The sequence below is a fragment of the Hippopotamus amphibius genome, chromosome 8 (genome assembly GCF_030028045.1).
Source record: "Hippopotamus amphibius kiboko isolate mHipAmp2 chromosome 8, mHipAmp2.hap2, whole genome shotgun sequence".
Taxonomy (NCBI): Eukaryota; Metazoa; Chordata; class Mammalia; order Artiodactyla; family Hippopotamidae; genus Hippopotamus; species Hippopotamus amphibius.
In genome coordinates this window covers 97,793,929-97,811,150 of record NC_080193.1, presented here as the reverse complement: position 1 = coordinate 97,811,150, position 17,222 = coordinate 97,793,929, and the positions used below count along the sequence as shown (strand labels likewise).

Here is a 17,222-nt window from a genome sequence, read left to right as displayed (position 1 = left end):
GGAGGAAAAAAGTGAACTTTAGCTTTATTTTTTTAATGGGTTAAAATCAGAGGCGTTAGGCGCAGTGAGAAGAGTGATTGGGTGGGGGCAGGATTTCAGCAGTTTTGGGGGTTGTCACTAGCCTTCTAGGCAGGATTATTTTTTAGTCTTTGCCATTAAACCTGAAGTCTACTAAGCAACCTTTTCCCCTCGTAAAGACTGTAAAAATCCATCTATTCTATCCTGAATGAAGATAGATACTGTTCTTCAGCAACCAGTTGAAATAATACCTATGAACATTAAACTGTCAGTAGCTGTTTGATTTTTTTTTTTTTTTTTGGATTTGAATTTTATATCCTATGTGTGTCCGTGTAGTTTATTGAGGTTGTGAGCCAGCAGTGGTAAGACTTTAATCATAAAGGACAGTTATCTTAAATTTTCAAGCAAGATGAGAGGAAAGTAACCTGCTGGCAGGTAATATATCCAGGCTTTGCTCAGAGGCTTTAATTCTGCCATCCTTTAGTGAATACTCGATGCTGAAAAGTTTGAATAGTTTTGGGAGTAGGCCTGAGGAAGTGTTTCTTTGGTAGGATCGAGCCAGTAGACTGTAAGTTGCTGATACGTTAAATGAGCCCCCATAGGGCTGTAAGACCACAATAGAAAAAAAAAATTTTAATAGAGGAAAACAGGGTAACTATCACTCAGAGCTCTACCAACTAGTCTCTAGTAAGGAAATAGCATTTCCTTACTATTTTTATTCCCCTCATATACGGATTTTTGGTCAGAATTGACTTTTACTATGTGAGTGTATGTCATATTATACCCTAATAGCAATGACCTTAAAAGATAACCTGCTTCATTTAGAATAAAAGTATTTGAATGAATGAATTTTCATTTTTCATGCTGTATCTGTTTTTTGAGGTTCTAAAATTACACAGTAACCAAATAGCTTAAGGACCATATCAGAGTTTGAGTTTGAAACAGTTCTCGTTTGAAGGATAAATTAGTCCTCCAAATAGTGATACTTTTCAAATATGTTCCATCTAGAACTTTTTGTTAATAAGGAATAAGTGGCTTTGCCATAAAACATCTGAAACAAGCAAAATGGTGTTTTCTATACCATTTGTATATTTCTGATTATTGGCTGCTGGCAATTTTTATTTAAGTGCTGCGTATTTTAAAAAGCATCAACTAGATTTTCTCCCTTCCTCACCTTTCGTGTATTTGTGGAGGACACTGATGGGAGAGCGAGACAGCATGGTGAAAACTATTTTATATTAATAGGAGGAAGGAAGGCTTATCTGAATTAGTAAACAAACAGAAACCAAAAACAAAACCAAGCATTAACATTGTTTGTATTCTGTGATATTAAAGAATGCTGCTATTACTTTCAACTGCTGACAGTGAGTGGAATTTGGTTACTGGCCTTACTTTAAGAAAGAGAATTGTCCTAACATAGTTTAGGCTATTTTAGTATTTGACTATTGCTAAATTCTTGGGTTCTTCACAAATAAATGGATACTTCTAAAGTGTTTTAAAGATAGTTTATTCTCTAGAGGGTCTCAAAAAGTTCTTTGTCACCTATTCAATACCACTGCAGATAAATTCTCACGAATTTGTATCTTTAGTAAGATTTACCTTCCACTTATAATTGATCTTAAATAGTTTCTCAAGCACTTGTTGAATCCTAATTTGTCCCACATTCTGTGCTCAGCAGCTGGAGGTAGGAGAAGAATCTTCCCTAACCTGGAGAAGCTTGCTTACTTATGAGGGTGATACCATGCAAGCAGTTGAGACCATGTAACAGTTGGTAAATTAGATGAGTGTACAGAATGGGAGAAGTTTTGTGGTGTGGCTGCTGGCAGATACATCCTGGAGGTAGAGGGGGTCAAGCTTGCTGGGACAAGGCGGGAAGAAAAGGCATTGCAGGCAGAGAGCAGAATGCGTGAGGCAGGGAAGTGTCATGAGGAGTGTCAAATATGTAGAATAGAATTGATAAAATTTTGAAATGAATGGAGAGTATTCTCTGAGGTTCTCAATTGAGTAATGTAATGGCAATCTTACTTAAACATGAAGTGAGAAGTTAAACTCTCAGAGTTGTTTCATCTGTTTTTTGGATGTGAATCTTAAAGCAGTACCTTTTTGTCCTCCAGATAAGGAAATTGAGGCCCAGAGAGACTTACGGCCCAGAGCTTGTTAGAGATAGAGCACCCCTGGCATGCCTAGCCTCTGATTCAAAAACGTTTGTTTCGTCACACTGTCTTCCTATTATTGGTGTTCATTTACTGCAGTGAAATGCTCTTGCATTGATATTAAATAAAGCATTACATTTTATTGTAGTAAATGAATAGAAATAGAAAATCTCAGCTGCATTTCTTTGCTTAGGGAAAAAACACTGAAATCTTATTCTAAACTTTTTACATTATTATAAAGGTAATTTATAATAGGTGCTTGCCAGATTTGACTGTAGGTACTATATCAAGGGCAGCATTTTATAAACCATTTCTCAGATCTCATCTGTGGAAGTTAGAGTATAGAGATTGCCCATAGAGCTTCACAGGATATCACACTCAAACAGTTCATGGAGTGTAAGAAAAATCTTAATGCTTTATCGTTTGACATTTTAACCAAGGAAAAAACACACTTTTATAGGTTTAACTTACTGTGACATTTTCTTCTATTTCCCTTCCCCTTCAGGTATCTCCAGGGCAGCTTACTAAAAAGTATAGCTCATGCTCAACAATATTTCTAGATGACAGCACAGTCAGCCAGCCTAATCTTAGAACCACAATAAAATGGTGAGTACAACTAGGTTGCCAAGGGCTGAGTGACAGAGACCCCCTCATTGCTAAAAGCACCCGAGCCATACACAATTTCATTCATTTGAATTGTCCTTTTCAGTGATCAGGTTAAGAAACTGGTGTCAACTATATATTGATTTCAGGGACCTAAATACGGATTTTCAGTTTCCATTTTAATCTTAGAATGCATGATAGAAGGGAAAGCCAGATAGCAAATAAGAAATCCCAGGAAAAGTATAAATCTTTATTTGATGCATTTCTGTTGTTAAGACCTTGTTGAACATAATGAGAAAGAGAGGTACTTTGTATTGGATAGTTCTAGAAAAAATTATTTTTTTATGAGTTGTAGTCCTAAAACAATGTATACTACTTTGGAAGCTACTCTTAGAAGAAGGAACAGCTTGTCCCCTACTGGCACCGTAGTGAATCTGCATTTAAATTTCATTGGATTTTGTCAGATTTATCCCACTGTGCATTTTTTTTCCTGCACTATTTCTGTATGAAATTTTACTTCTCCTTCCTGACCCCAAAAGAGGGGGAAAATATATCAAACCAGTCTTAAGGAACACACTCTCAAGCTTAATTTCTTTGTAGATGCAGTTTGTTCAATTGAGGTTTTAACTTGAGATACATTTAATTTTTGTTTATATATCTATAAATACATCTCCAACACACCGTATCAATCACAGCAAAAGAACAATAAAAGAGGTGAAGTTTCGGAAACATGGCTGTGGTCAGGTTTATACTGAAGACGTGAACAGTGTCATGATGATGAAAACTATTCCTTAATTTCCGGGAGCACCTCATGGTCCACAATTGAAGATGCACTTTCAAAACACCCTAATGATGAACCTTTCGAGTTTATTTAAGAGAGAGAAGAAAAAACCAAACAGGATGCAGAGCTTCCTGACTCCTTTGGTGTTGTCACTGGAACATTAATGTCTCCTTAGGATGTGAATGTTGACTTTGCAGAGCACAGTTTGGGAAATGCTATTTGAAAATATTAATATCCTTAATTTTATTTTCCATCTTAAAAAGATAAGTAATTTGTTTCTAATGTGCCAGCCTTTTTTTAGCTATATAAATTATCAGTAACTTCTACTTAGAAACAGCAAGTTCACAATCACAGTAATGCAACTTTCCTGTCTTACTTATGATAATAGTTGTGGTTAAATCATGTTTCAGCAAAAACGGAGCCCTGTCTGTCTCTAAAGTCCTGAGTTTTGGCACTGAGTGTTTTTATTTAGCCAAGACACTAAATCTGTGGGTGAAAAAATCACTACTTTTTGACTTCTTTTGAAGTCACAGCTTCTTTTGAATTCAAAAGAGCCTGATGTTCTAGTATATACTTCAAACGTAGTTTTAAAGATTAACCTTGCTCAGACAAGTAGGTTTCATGCTTTTTTTTTTTTTTGCAATCTAGTCTAATTTTTGGAAGTACAGTAAATTTTAATTAGCTCTCATTAAGTTTTAAAAATAATCATTCAACACATTCATTATTGGTGAAATAAAGGTTTACTGAGCTAATTAATAGGGACAATTGGCTTTTAGGAATGATTTTGAAAAATGTTTTATCATGAAATTAGTTTTCAGTGGGGTAGTTGTTCTCAGTGGGGTAGGTGAGCCTTATTAGAATCACTTATGCAACTTTTTCAAGATATATGTCACTAAACACCACCTCCCCCCGGCCCCCGAGACACAGTGTCTGTGTGTCTGTCTCTCTCTCTCACACGCACTTTTTGACAAGCGGGGGAATGATGCGAGGCATGATTCTGTGGACAAAAGCATCCCGTGTGATCCTGCTCTTAACCCTAAACTGTGCTGCGCATTGCAGTCACCTGGGGATCTTTAAAAACAATCCTGATGCCCGAGTCACATCCAGTGCCAGTTAAATCAGAACATTTTGAAGCAGAAGCCAGGCAGTTTTTAAAGCTTCTCAGGTGATCCCAGTTTGCAGCTGAGCTTGGGAGCCACTGTCTGGTTTGAGGGTAGGAGAAAGAGAACTGCTTCTGATAATTGGTGGGACCTTGGGTAAGCCAGTTTTAAGCCTTGGTTCCCTTATCTGTAAAATGAGTTGTTTAATTAAATGTCATCTAAGGGTCAGTGGTCCTTTCATCATATAACTTCTAATTCTGTGATTTTAAAATCAATTTGAAGATGAAACTTTGAAGCACTATAGAAGTATCCATCTTTGATGCTAACTGTTACAGGCCTTTATACAAATGCTAAGATTCTATAGACCTACTTATAAAATTCAGATTTGCCTTCCCTCAATTATTGTTTCATTTTAGACACTGAGAACAAAGGGAAACATATAACTTAACCAGAGAACCCCTTTGTTGCCTCATACACAACATCTGTGCATAACTTAGGAATATAGAAACTTAAAGAGTATCTGAGGACTTGTATCTATCTGTTCATTAATACTTTATTTTAAGTAATTTGAAAATACCTGTCAGTGATAGTATACTGTGTTGTAGTATGCTGCATTATCAGCACTGCTTACTTCAGAGTAGCTAGACCTATCCTCAATTTTGTGGCTGTAAAATTTTGCTATTAAAATTTCTAATAATTAGGTAAAAGTGATTTTAAATCATTTCATTTGGTATAGAGCACTTTTATTATTTACTTTTAGGGAAATAATGGAAAATGGATGGGTAGGTGTATAGTGAACTCAATCAACTGAGATGCAGGGCCTAACAAAAAAGCCACACACGCACACACAAACTACTGTATGGCTTGAATCTAAGCATGTGTATAGGTAAATATAGCTTGTACAGGACGAAAGCTTCTGTGGGTAGAAGGACAAATGACGGGAAATATGTAATAATTTATATATTATAATAATCAACCAAAACACATCATCTAACAGCATATCTAGCAGTTTGGGTCTCCTAATTTTGCTAAAAGCTGAAAAACCTAAAACAAGGGGGAAAGCACCCATGGAGTACTGTTCTGAATTAGAGGATGTCAGGGCCCCTGGACATCTGGAAGGTCTTCCCTCCCCGGCAACCCCTTTCCAAAATGTCTTCAGGCCTAATATGATAAAAATCAATTATTACAATATATTTTTTTCCCTCCACAGTGTGACCTTAGCAATATATTACCACATAAAGAACAGGTGAGCTCTTTTAAAACCTATCTTGTTATTCCAGCTAATTAATTTATAAGGGATCATGTTTAGTGTTAGGTGATAACTATAGACATTATTGGAGTAAGCTTTTATTATTAGAATGCTTTTATTATAATGTTGAAGTGAGTCATTTATTTTTATCTCAAGACTTAATTCTTAAGTTACTGGGTATCTCAGAGTATTTGTTTATGTGGGTTATATTGATGTTTACTATATTAGAAACTGAAATTGAGAATTAAAAAATTAAATCCATTGTATGTTAAAACAGGGTTTTGCTTAGCACTATTGAAATTTTGAGCTAGGTAATGCTTTGTTTGGGGCGGGGCGGGGGGGGGGGGTCGTCCTGTGCATCGTAGGGTATTTAGCAGCACACCTGGCCTCTGCTCACTAGATGCCAGGAGCGCCTTCTTCTTTCCTCCACATGATGACAACCAGACCTCTCCAGCCATGGCCAGAAGTCCCCTGGGGGATGAAATCACCCCTGATTGGGAACCCCAGTGTTTAACATAGGTCATTTTTTAAACTGTTTTCCACAACAAAAAAGTTGAGAGAAAAGTATCTCATTGTTAATAGAAGACAGCTGATTCTTACATCGACTCTGTCTTTAGTCATTTGTTTTGAAGAAACAACATGAAGATCCAGCCTCATGCAGATATATAGTTGGAAAAAGGTGTATTTTTAAAGCCTTCAGATAATTTGGTATATTCTTTGATACTGTACTAAAAGTCCACATGTGCTAGTTTCTTAAATTAGTTAAAATGGAATTCTAAGTCATATCAGTGAACTTGTAGTAAATACTATGTTAAATTAATACCCGTTGAACTGTCATGCATATTGAGTAGATCTTTTTACCTGTACATGATTTTATATTATTATACATCAGGCATTTGGAGAGTATTGGTTCACATTTCTTTAGACAATGTCAAAAACTCACTTTTGTTAGTATCACCACCAGTCTTACCAGAAAAGTCTTTAAATATTGAGAAGTTGTCAAGCTCACAGTAGATCAAGCTCACAGTAGGAGTTACAAGTTTTCCAAAAATCCTGATATTTTTAGCTTGATGGCTTGAATTTTATCATTGGCAACAAATACGTTAGAGTTATTTTCCTTGAAGTAACAGGCTCACTTTGTTCATTTTTGGAAGAATGACTGTCAGTTGTACATTCAAATAAAGATGGTGTTCTATGAAAAAAATAACTTACCACTAAGTCACAAATTCTTTTCCTTAACACAACCGTATTTCAGTATGTAAAAGTGCTTAATGCATACTTTCCACTTACTCGGAATATTAAAAAGAAGGATCAAGGTTTAAGAACAGTATTAATTTTTATTATTTTATCAAGGATGTTCTTAAGTAAAGCAGATTTTTTTTTTAAACTGCAAGTAGCTGTGAATAATTGAATGACTTCTAATTGAGTTTGGTACCACTGCTCAGATACCAGCAGTTTTACCCACTTTTGCTTTTATACAGTCACAGCAAATGTCAAACAATGTAAAGGCAGGTAATGTCTTAGTATTCTTATGAAAACAGTTTTGACATCTTGGGCCTCCTGAAGAGGAGATAGGGGAGAGCCCTGCACACCACATTTGGAGAACTGCTGTGTAAATTATGAGCACAGTGTATTAGTGTGGTGAAATTTTAAATAAGCCTGGTCTCTTTTAAAATAAAAAGACAATTACATTTTTAACTCAAACTATTTAAAAGAGACAAGAAGAAATACACAGTAAGAATATAATATAAAGAAATAAAGAGAAAAAAACCAGGGGAAAAAACTGTGAATCTCTCATTCACATTCACTGAAGTTAGAGGACTTTATTGCCCACCACCACTGCTTTATAAAACGTTCTTGTATTGATATATTTCAGTGTGAGGTTAGAGGAATGGAAATATATTGGTTTACTAGCATTGCCTGTTAGGGAGGGTTAGTGCTTGTGAAGGCAACTCTGGCTGGTGGTTGTAGAAAAGATTTCAGAGTTTGATGTGCTGAGTAAAAATAGGTCAGGAAACCTTTCTAAGGGCAGAATCCAGGACAAGAATTTGTAAAAAGCTGTTTGCTTTGTCAAAGGTTAATCTTCCTCTACTCCTCTCTCTACTCCCAGCAGATATGTTACTAAGATAGTAACTCCTAATTAACTTTTTAAATGCATATTCTTGTTTTATAGAGATGCAAATAGATCCCTGGATATTTTTGATGAGAGATCACATCCACTCACAGTAAGTGTCAGTTATATTGAAGCATTTTTCTCTTATAGTTGTTTATTTCATGCTGATTTGCTTTGAAATTAGTTACTAGAAGAAAATTACTCCCTCCAGCTCAAGGTCAAAATCATCTTCCTCTTAAGTCTTCTTCCCCACCCCATGTTGTGGCTAGTCATTTTACCAAAGGCATGTTGTATAAGGGGTGTGATGGATGAGAACTGAGTTGTGCGTTGTATGATTAGTGAGCAGGTAAGTAAACATACCCAAGTAACAGAAGATGTATCTTTTTGAAGGATGTTTTTACATAACATCAAAGAATGTAAATATTTGTAAATAAACCTAACAAATATGGTAAGACCTCTAAGAAGAAAATTAGAAAACTGCTTAAATTTTAAACCAATTGAAATGACAAAGTTTTAAAATTCACTTCTTCAGGTGCTCTGTGGCCACATATGGCTGCTGACTGCTGGATAGGACAGCACATTCTTAGAGCCTTATGGTTACAGGACCCTAGAAGTGCTTTTTTCAAAGTTGATTGCAGAAAAGCATGATGACACATAGTGATCAGCAAGACTTTTGAACCTAAAAATAGTTTACATTTGGTTAGAATTCTTTGGGGAGAAAGGTGGAAATATGTAAATTTTCTGAGGTTGCACCTCTGTTTTTCTTTAGTGAATGGTGGTGAGTATTAAGTCACTGTAGTATTTTAGGATCCCATTGTTTATATTTAAAAGACTAGAAGACACATCACCCAACCAAAATTAATTTAAGGGGCCCATGGGCCCAAATGTGAAGACTGCTACCTTAAGGGTACTTTTAAGTATTTTTCTTCCGTGGATGCTTATATTGCATTTTTTCTTCTTTTAGCGAGAAAAGGTTCCAGAGGAATACTTTAAGCATGATCCTGAACATAAATTCATTTACAGATTTGTTCGGACTCTGTTCAGTGCTGCACAACTAACTGCTGAGTGTGCAATAGTAACTTTGGTAAGATATGTTTTCTTTCATAAAACATCTGTAGAAATTTCTGTCTTGTACACAAGGTATGGTCCTGTTTTTAAAATGAAAGTAGATTCCTGAAATGATGATCAGAACTTTACTAAGAGAAACCTATCAAAAGAAAGTAAAATATACACATTTGAGCTTAATAGTCATTATGATTTAAAATGTTGCCGTTGCTCTTCTCATCACAAAACAATTGCTATTAAAGGCAGCAGGAGAGAGTTCTGGTTTCTCCTTGCACACCTCAGGGCACACATGCACATACAGTGCACACACGTACACACAGACAAGGCATGCAGTGGTGGTAGGATGGGGGCGATGACTCATCTGGTCCACAGGCAGAAACGGACTCAGTGTAGTTCTGAGTCCCAGGCTGTATTACCTAGACAGTTTGATGTATAGCTGACTGAGAACTACTGCCCTCAGTTCTCTGTTCTTGGATGATGGTGTTAACCATCCCTGTTGTTCTCTTGTGCCTGCATGTGGAGTTGCCCAGGATTAGGGTGCCAGTAGTACTTGAAAAGGCTTTACTCTAGTTAGCCTGCTAAGCTACAGTTGTGTGAGGACCTTTGTGTCATCCATACTGAATTCCTACGGTAAGATTTGATCATTTGAATAATAAATCTTAATCAAGCGAGAGGTAGTTGGGATTGTTTTACTTATTCCTCCCTATAGCACACCTGTACGGGAAAGTCAGCTCCATGGTCCGGAGGGAAGGAATAGGCCACTGCCTGCTTCTGTCCAGGCAGAATCTAGCAGAGGAGGCTTGTCCTTTTGAAAAGAGACCCCTCAGTGGACACTGGATCAGACACAGGCCTTTTCTTGGAGCTACAAGCCACTTGGAGTGCTTAGCACGTGCTTGAGAGAGGCAGCAGTGGCGCTTGCATGTGGAGAGCCAGGAAATGCAGGGAGGAGAGCATCTGGGGCTGGAAGAGGGGCACTTCTTTGTAGACATGTTGAGTGTGACGTACCTGTGAGACAGCAGAGTGGCGATGTCTAGTAATCATTCGACTGCATGGGACTGGAGCATGAATCTGAGCTAGAGGGAGGGCATTGAGTATAGCTGTTCAAATGCAGAGAAAGAAGGTAAAATAAAAAGTGGGTAGAAGATCTGTAGGGACTGTTAGCACTTAAGGGCAAGTCCCCAGAGGAGTGGCTAGAGTGGTAGGAAACCCAGGAGGGAACATAAGAGGCGCCAGGAGAGGTTCAGGAAGGAGAGTGTGGTCCAAGTGCTAATTGCTGCCAAGGAGTTGCTCATGTCATAGATACTCCCTAATACCTGCTCTGTCCCTATTCTAAGTGCTGGGGATGGAGGAGAGAACAGGTTGAATAATATTCTTGCCTTTATGGAGCAAGTGTGGAAGATATAAGTTTTTGTGTTTGTTTTTAATTTTTAAATTTTATTTATTTTTTTGGCTGTGTTGGGTTTTCGTTGCTGTGCACGGGCTTTCTCTCATTGTGGCGAGCCGGGGGGCTACTCTTTGTTGCGGTGCACAGGCTTCTCATTGCAGTGGCTTCTCTTGTTGCAGGAGCACAGGCTCTAGGTGCACGGGCTTCAGTAGTTGCAGCGTGTGGGATCAGTAGTTGTGGCTTGTGGGCTCTAGAGCTCAGGCTTAGTAGTTGTGGCTCACGGGCTTAGTTGCCCTGCAACATGTGGGATCCTCCCAGACCAGGGGATCAAACCCATGTCCCCTGCATTGGCAGGTGGATTCTTAACCATTGTGTCACCAGGGAAGTCCCGCTCAGGTTTTTTGAGTTTTGTTGTTGTTGTTTTAATTTTTACTGGAGTATAGTTGATTTACAATGTAGTGTTCGTTTCAGGTATACAGCAAAGTATATCTTTTTTAATGAGTTTTTAAAAATGAATATTTCAAGTAGTTGTAAAAATCAGGAAGAGAAAGCAAGGTAAAGGAATAAAGTGATTAGAGGGGCTTACTGGAAAGATCAGGAAGAGCCTCTTTAAAGAGGTAGTGTTTGAACCTGGGCCCTGGCCGAACCGAGGAAGAGCAGGAGTGCTGGCGTTACAGGCAGAGGGGACAAGTGCAAGGCTCTGAGACAGGAACACGTCCTGTGTGTTCAAGGAGCAGCAAGGTGGCCGTTGTGATCAGAGTGGGGAATGAGGGAAAGAGCATAGGTGATGAGGTCGCAGGACAGTGCCATACCGCACAGGGCCTTGTAACTTACAGGCCACGCCAAGAAGTTATTTGTTTGGTGGGAAAACTCTGGCAGATCTTGAGCAGGCACATGAAGTGCACTTAATTTAAGAGGCTCTCCTGGCTGCTTTGGGGAGAAGAGACTGTAGTCTGTTGCGAGTCAGAGTGGAGGCAGAGAAGTTCAGAGGCAGCGGCAGTAACACGAGTCAGAAGTGACAAATGGTGGGTTGGCCAGAAAGTTGATTTGGGTTTTTCCATAACATCTTAGGGAAAAATCCAAACGAACTTCTTGGCCAACCCAGTAGAAGAGAAAAGTGGTCTGGTCACCAGGGAAGGTAGAGACAACAAGAATCTCCAACAGATTGGAGCAAGAGAACTCAAATGGAGGTTTTTGGTCCCAGCAGCTAGGCGTGTGGCAGTGTCTTTCAGTTGTGAGGGAAGGCCTGGGCTGGGGAGCGTTGGGATGAAGAGCCCGGTGAAGACACCAGTGACCGTGGCAAGAGTAGTTTCAGTAGAGCCACGGCGGCAGGGGACGGACGACAGTGGGCTAAGGAGAGGAGGCGATGAGGAGGCAGTGTCAGGGCGTTTCCTGAGGACAGATGGTAGGGGTCGTGGGCCATAGGCTGGGAACAGGTAAGTGTTCACAGTGCAGGAAATCTCTGACAGAGAGGGAGAAAGTGTTCAAAAAGAGGTTAATTGTGGAAACAGTATTCTGCAGAAGTGAGATGGGATCCACTTCATTCATAGAAGAGTTGGCTTTAGTGAAAAGAAAGAAATCTCACTTCCACTGAGACAGGAGGGCAAGTGGTATAAATGAGTGTGGGCACATACCAGGTTTGCCAGGGAAGGTGAGAGGAAATTGAGAGATTGCCAATGTCGTTTTAAGTGCCTCTAATTAGTCCCGTAGAGAATTGAAACTTGTTAGGGAGATTCATTCTTAGGGTACTGGAGAGTGCTGAGTTCTCTGGGGAATGGGAGCGGAATTTCACTCAGAACATACACATATAATCTCAATATGCATGTTTGAAAACACAGTTGAGTTTGGAGAGCATTGGCAAATCTGAGCTGTCAATGTGATAACCTTAAGATAGTTAAACATACTCTTTAAAATTGGACTTTTTCTTTTTGTCAAATGGCATATACACTCTTCTGCAGAGGTAACCACAAATCGCAGCTTACCTCTATCATCTTTACTCAACTGTTAACTTTGTCCATTTCTTTGTAGAATAGACACTTGATACATGGAAAAGAAATCATGACATTCACTCACACACTGCCTGGCAGGTTTAGAGGGGCCTCAGGGATACAAACACCGGCAGCTCTTTCCACCTTAAAACCAAAAGAATTGAATAAGCTGCAGATTATGTAAGACAGAAAGGAATTATTAAATGATAATAGAGATGTGAAAAATAGGGGATATGAAAAAAACTGTCCTTTGTATGCATGTGCATTCCTTAAAAAAGTATTAAATATGGGAATGCTCGACAGTTAGAAAGCCCCTCTGTACTGCCTGTCCTGCTGTGCGACACAGCAGCCACTGGGAGGCTCTCTTGACCACCAGTTTCTATCTTCAAGTGCATGCCGTAAAAGGACTCGTTACTCTGAAGAGGAGAGAAGGACGTGCTCAGTCTTACCAGAGTTTTACATACTCAAGCGTTATGTAAAATTGCCATGTGACCACCACCAGGTGTGGTAGGTACATTGCACATGCAGACACTCAGGCGTTTACTGAACAGTTGAGATCCATGCTGGGCTGTATGTGCTGCCCTTTATAAGTGGGAAGGTAATAGCACAATGCCTGTCTTTAGAATGCCCTTTGTCCTTTCATTCCTGTGGCCAAAACTGGGTTGGAAATTCACATGGGCAGAGTAGAAATATCAGACCAACAGAAATACCTGACTTACAACTGTGACTTGGCTTCTGGCCTTGGCTGGCCAAGCAAAGTCTGTAGAACCTAAGAATAAAACGCATGTCAGAAACAGGTGACATCTGTCATTCCTAACAATTCTTATCACAGCACTTAAACTGAACTAAAATCAAAGATCAGTGCTCTACTTTTTGCAGGTTTACTTAGAAAGGCTTTTAACTTATGCTGAGATCGACATTTGCCCCACTAACTGGAAAAGAATTGTTTTGGGAGCCATTCTTCTTGCCTCCAAGGTTTGGGACGATCAGGCTGTATGGAATGTGGACTACTGCCAGATCCTCAAGGACATTACAGTTGAGGACATGTGAGTTTGTAAGGTTCTGGTGAACTTTCTATTTTCCAATACCTCATTTGCTCCCATAAAGTTTACATTTTAAGAAATGTTACTAAGAAAGGTTATATTGTGCAAAGAGCTGAAAAAGGCATAAAACTACAGACTTCTTCCTGCCTAGCTGTAGTATATCAATTCGTATTTCCCATCATTAATTGGTAGGTCTTGATATGTTATTGCTGTAATATTCTGCTTGATAAATTGAAATTATTTTTCCGGTGGTTTTTGCCAGACATTTTACAAGCTCACTACAGAACAACACGGTATGGTAGATAACTTCACGGCTTTCTTAAAGTTGTCTGCCAGGTTCAGTCCATTTTTAAGGGGCACACGTCTGGCCTCTGAAGTAAGTGGCCACCATTAAAGTCTTAGGGCTCTAGACTACTGAGAGGTTATAACTTCAGCCTGAGTCACACATTGTATATTTTTTTTTGCTGGTCTTTTTCCTCCTTTTTATCTAAGGTTTTGTTGTTATAGAAACTGTGATGTACAGATAGCCACATATAAAGGTTTCAGATCCCTGTGTTCCTGTCTCCTCCCCTATTTAGGAGTATTGCCCATGTTTAGAAATAGGTCTGCTGAGTTAGGGAACTCTGATCTCTCAGACAAGGAAGCATCACCCGGGCCTCACCCAGGGCACTCAGCAACCACAGCAGCATTTTGTGGGACCTTGAGTTAACTAGGCAGGTGCTCCTCACAGATGGCATGCTGACATGGGCATGAAACACCACGCTTCCAATCTGGCTGCGGTGAAGGGCCGCAAGGGTGGGAGGCAGGATGAGCCAGAGAGGTATTTCTAGCAGACTCTTGAAGTGCTCACTTGACAGTGAAAATGTCTTTGTGGGTGGCATTTAGGAAAATGTGAAAGGACACATCTTGATAATATTGAACAGAAGAGGCCGATCAAGATCATGGCAGGCAGTGGCCAGAGTTTGTTTTTGTACCTTTGCACCTTACTCTAGATAATTCAGAATTACCAAGGTGCATATTTAAAACTGAAGTGAGGAAACTTGTGACTAAGTGAAGGGACCAGTGATTGTTGGTTTGGTAGCTGTCAAAGTGGCTTTTGGTGAAAATGTCCACGTTGGTGATAATGTAAACTAAGTAGTCATGGGGATATTGCTGGTAGCCATCGTAGTAAACAGTGTGATGGCGGATAATGGCTTTGAAATGAATAGAAGTACTTTTGGAAGTTGCAAAAACTAAAGTGACTTTGACCATCAGCATCATCAGTCTTTAAACTGGTCCCTTGAAGGAAGGAAAATTTGTAATCATAAACACCAACCCTGCCATGATGGCAGCTGAAATTTTCTGAGAACCTGCCACTAAGCTGACCGGTGCTCTGGTTCCAGTTATAACATCAGAGAACACGCAGGGCAGTGTGTGGGTGTTCATAGATGTGAGCCCAGGAGGCTTGGTGGCAGTGTCTAGCTGCAGGAAGAAACATTTTAAGCAGCACTTTCCTGTGTAGGACAGAGAATCACCAGGAGTTATGTTTATAATAGGCTGCTTTTGTTTATGATCTTTGGAAATTGGAAAGCATTACCACAAAGTGTTGAATACACATTTGTTTCATCCCTCTGCTGTTGACTACTATCTGTAATGGTCTCATTTTGAGTCTAAATTGAAAAATTGGTGTCTAACAGCTTTTCCTTAAAACTTTCTAACATTTATGTGTCTTATTAAAATATATTTCCCTTCAAAAGACTAGGTTAAACTGAGCAGCTGCTGTTCAGAAAATTTGCTGCGCCTGTAAATGGTCTGCTCTTCAGCCATCTAGCCATTTAAAAAACAACAAAAAACACAGGAGGTGCATATTCTGTAGGCATAATGCTTTTCTTCAGTGATTAAAGCTCTATTAATAGACATGTTAATCCTATGAAGTACTGTATTTCCAGACAATTAAAATGTATTAGTGGAGAAAATATAAAAGGGATAGTGAAGTGCATTTATTTCTGTAGTAAATTAAGTCCTGATTAGCTGATTATCAAAACATTATCTGATTTACATTTCTATAGACTTATGGCCATATGAACAGGAAATTAATTTTGGAAGTAGGTTCAGTTAGGTTTAAAGTTCAACAAATGAGAAACCTCATTTCTGCTCATACTCTGCTCTCCATACAGGAGAGCATCAAGCGTTTATTGACTTATCCAATAGATAAAATATTAGCAGTTTAAAACCAAGAGACCAAATATATTGTAAAATAAGCCACTCTCATGTTTGGGTATTTACCATTCTTATATAATTAACTCTCTAAATTTAGTGATTGCTGTGAAAATGGTAAGATTTACTTTAATTTTATGTTTATTAAACATTTGGCAAGCAAATGGCTGTATATGGTTATGTAGCAAAGGCTTGCTGCCAGCACTCTGCTTTCCCACTTCACTGAATTCGCCCTCTGCGGGCATGTGCGTGTTCTGCCCAGGCAGGGGGCTGCGGGGCTGAGCATCCTGGGCTGCTCTGTCAGAGGTCATATCATAAAGTGGGTTTAGTCCAGCCAAGACAGCTATCTGTAATCTTACTGCCTTCTAAAGCGTAGAAAGTACATCCTGTCCTGTCGTAGTGACAACTTCTCACCCTAGTAAGGTTAAGGTGAACAGAAACTTGCCTTAGGCGCTTTGCCACAGCCCCATGCACTGGAGCAGGGGGAAGGGATTCCCTTTCTCATCGAATGTAGCTTATTTATTTATTTGCGATGAATCCTTGTTGCCTCAAGAGTTTTCCCCCCTCAGAGATAATAGCAGTGGCTCTCGATGGATCCATTTGTTGCCGTGGTGATGTGCCCACTCCTTTTGTTGGCGCATATCTACTTCAATAAGCCCCTTCCTGTTATCGGCCCTGTGAAAATGTCTGCAAGTTCTTCAGAGCTAATAAACAGCATACATCATTCCTTTCATCTGATCACTGTAGCGGGGCCTTGTGAGTGAGCGTGGAGCATGAATCGTACAGCTGCACTAATGGAACTCTGAAGAATAAGCCCCCGAGTCAGCAGCACGAGAGCATAAGAGGGCCGTAACCTCTTCCCCCTTGTCCCAAACTCAAAGTGCTGGGATGCAGAAAGGACCACAGATAGCTGTGCCTTGTTTGAACATTAGTGTATTAATCCAGCTGGGTAGCCATTATTTGTTTCAAAACAGTATTTAGAGCCATCCTTGTAGCTCAGAATGGTATTTTTGAAAATAGCCCAGTTGACTAAAATTGTCCTGTGTTGGTTTTGTCTTCTCCTCCCCCAGGAATGAGATGGAAAGGCACTTTCTGGAGCTACTTCAGTTTAATATTAATGTTCCCGCCAGTGTTTATGCCAAATACTACTTTGACCTTCGCTCCTTAGCAGATGACAACAACCTGAGCTTTCTGTTCGCTCCTCTCAGCAAAGAGCGGGCGCAGAACCTAGAGGTGAGGAGCGCTCACTGGGGTTTTCTGTCAGCCACCAGAGCCAGCGTCTGTGGCCAAATTGTATTGAGCAGTGATTAGGAAAATGGAAAGCTGTTAAATTAACAGTTTGAAGAGCTTATTAACCCTGGCATCATATTTCCTGTGGTTTATACAGGGATCTCACATTATTTTTAAAAAAAACATAGATATTATCTCTTCTTTAACCATAATTCAGAATATTTTCAATTAGATTTAATCTGTTCTTAATGGTTTTCCATCTGAACCTCTGCACTTACATGTAACCATACATGAATGAT

The 17,222-nt window shown here is 39.3% G+C and overlaps 1 protein-coding gene across 3 annotated transcripts in view; it reads left to right on the top strand.

The window, feature by feature from the left end:
* CCNYL1 (cyclin Y like 1) overlaps window positions 1-17,222 on the top strand; it is a 35,517-nt gene that overhangs the window by 15,388 nt on the left and 2,907 nt on the right. The window contains exons 4-9 of one of the 3 annotated variants that reach the window (XM_057745331.1): window positions 2,677-2,777; window positions 5,866-5,901; window positions 8,078-8,129; window positions 8,982-9,101; window positions 13,430-13,500; window positions 16,764-16,926. In XM_057745331.1, the coding sequence (XP_057601314.1) occupies window positions 2,677-2,777; window positions 5,866-5,901; window positions 8,078-8,129; window positions 8,982-9,101; window positions 13,430-13,500; window positions 16,764-16,926 (543 nt within the window). Of the gene's footprint in view, window positions 1-2,676; window positions 2,778-5,865; window positions 5,902-8,077; window positions 8,130-8,981; window positions 9,102-13,333; window positions 13,501-16,763; window positions 16,927-17,222 lie in introns of all 3 variants that reach the window. The other 2 variants (XM_057745330.1, XM_057745332.1) reach the window with 2 other exon arrangements.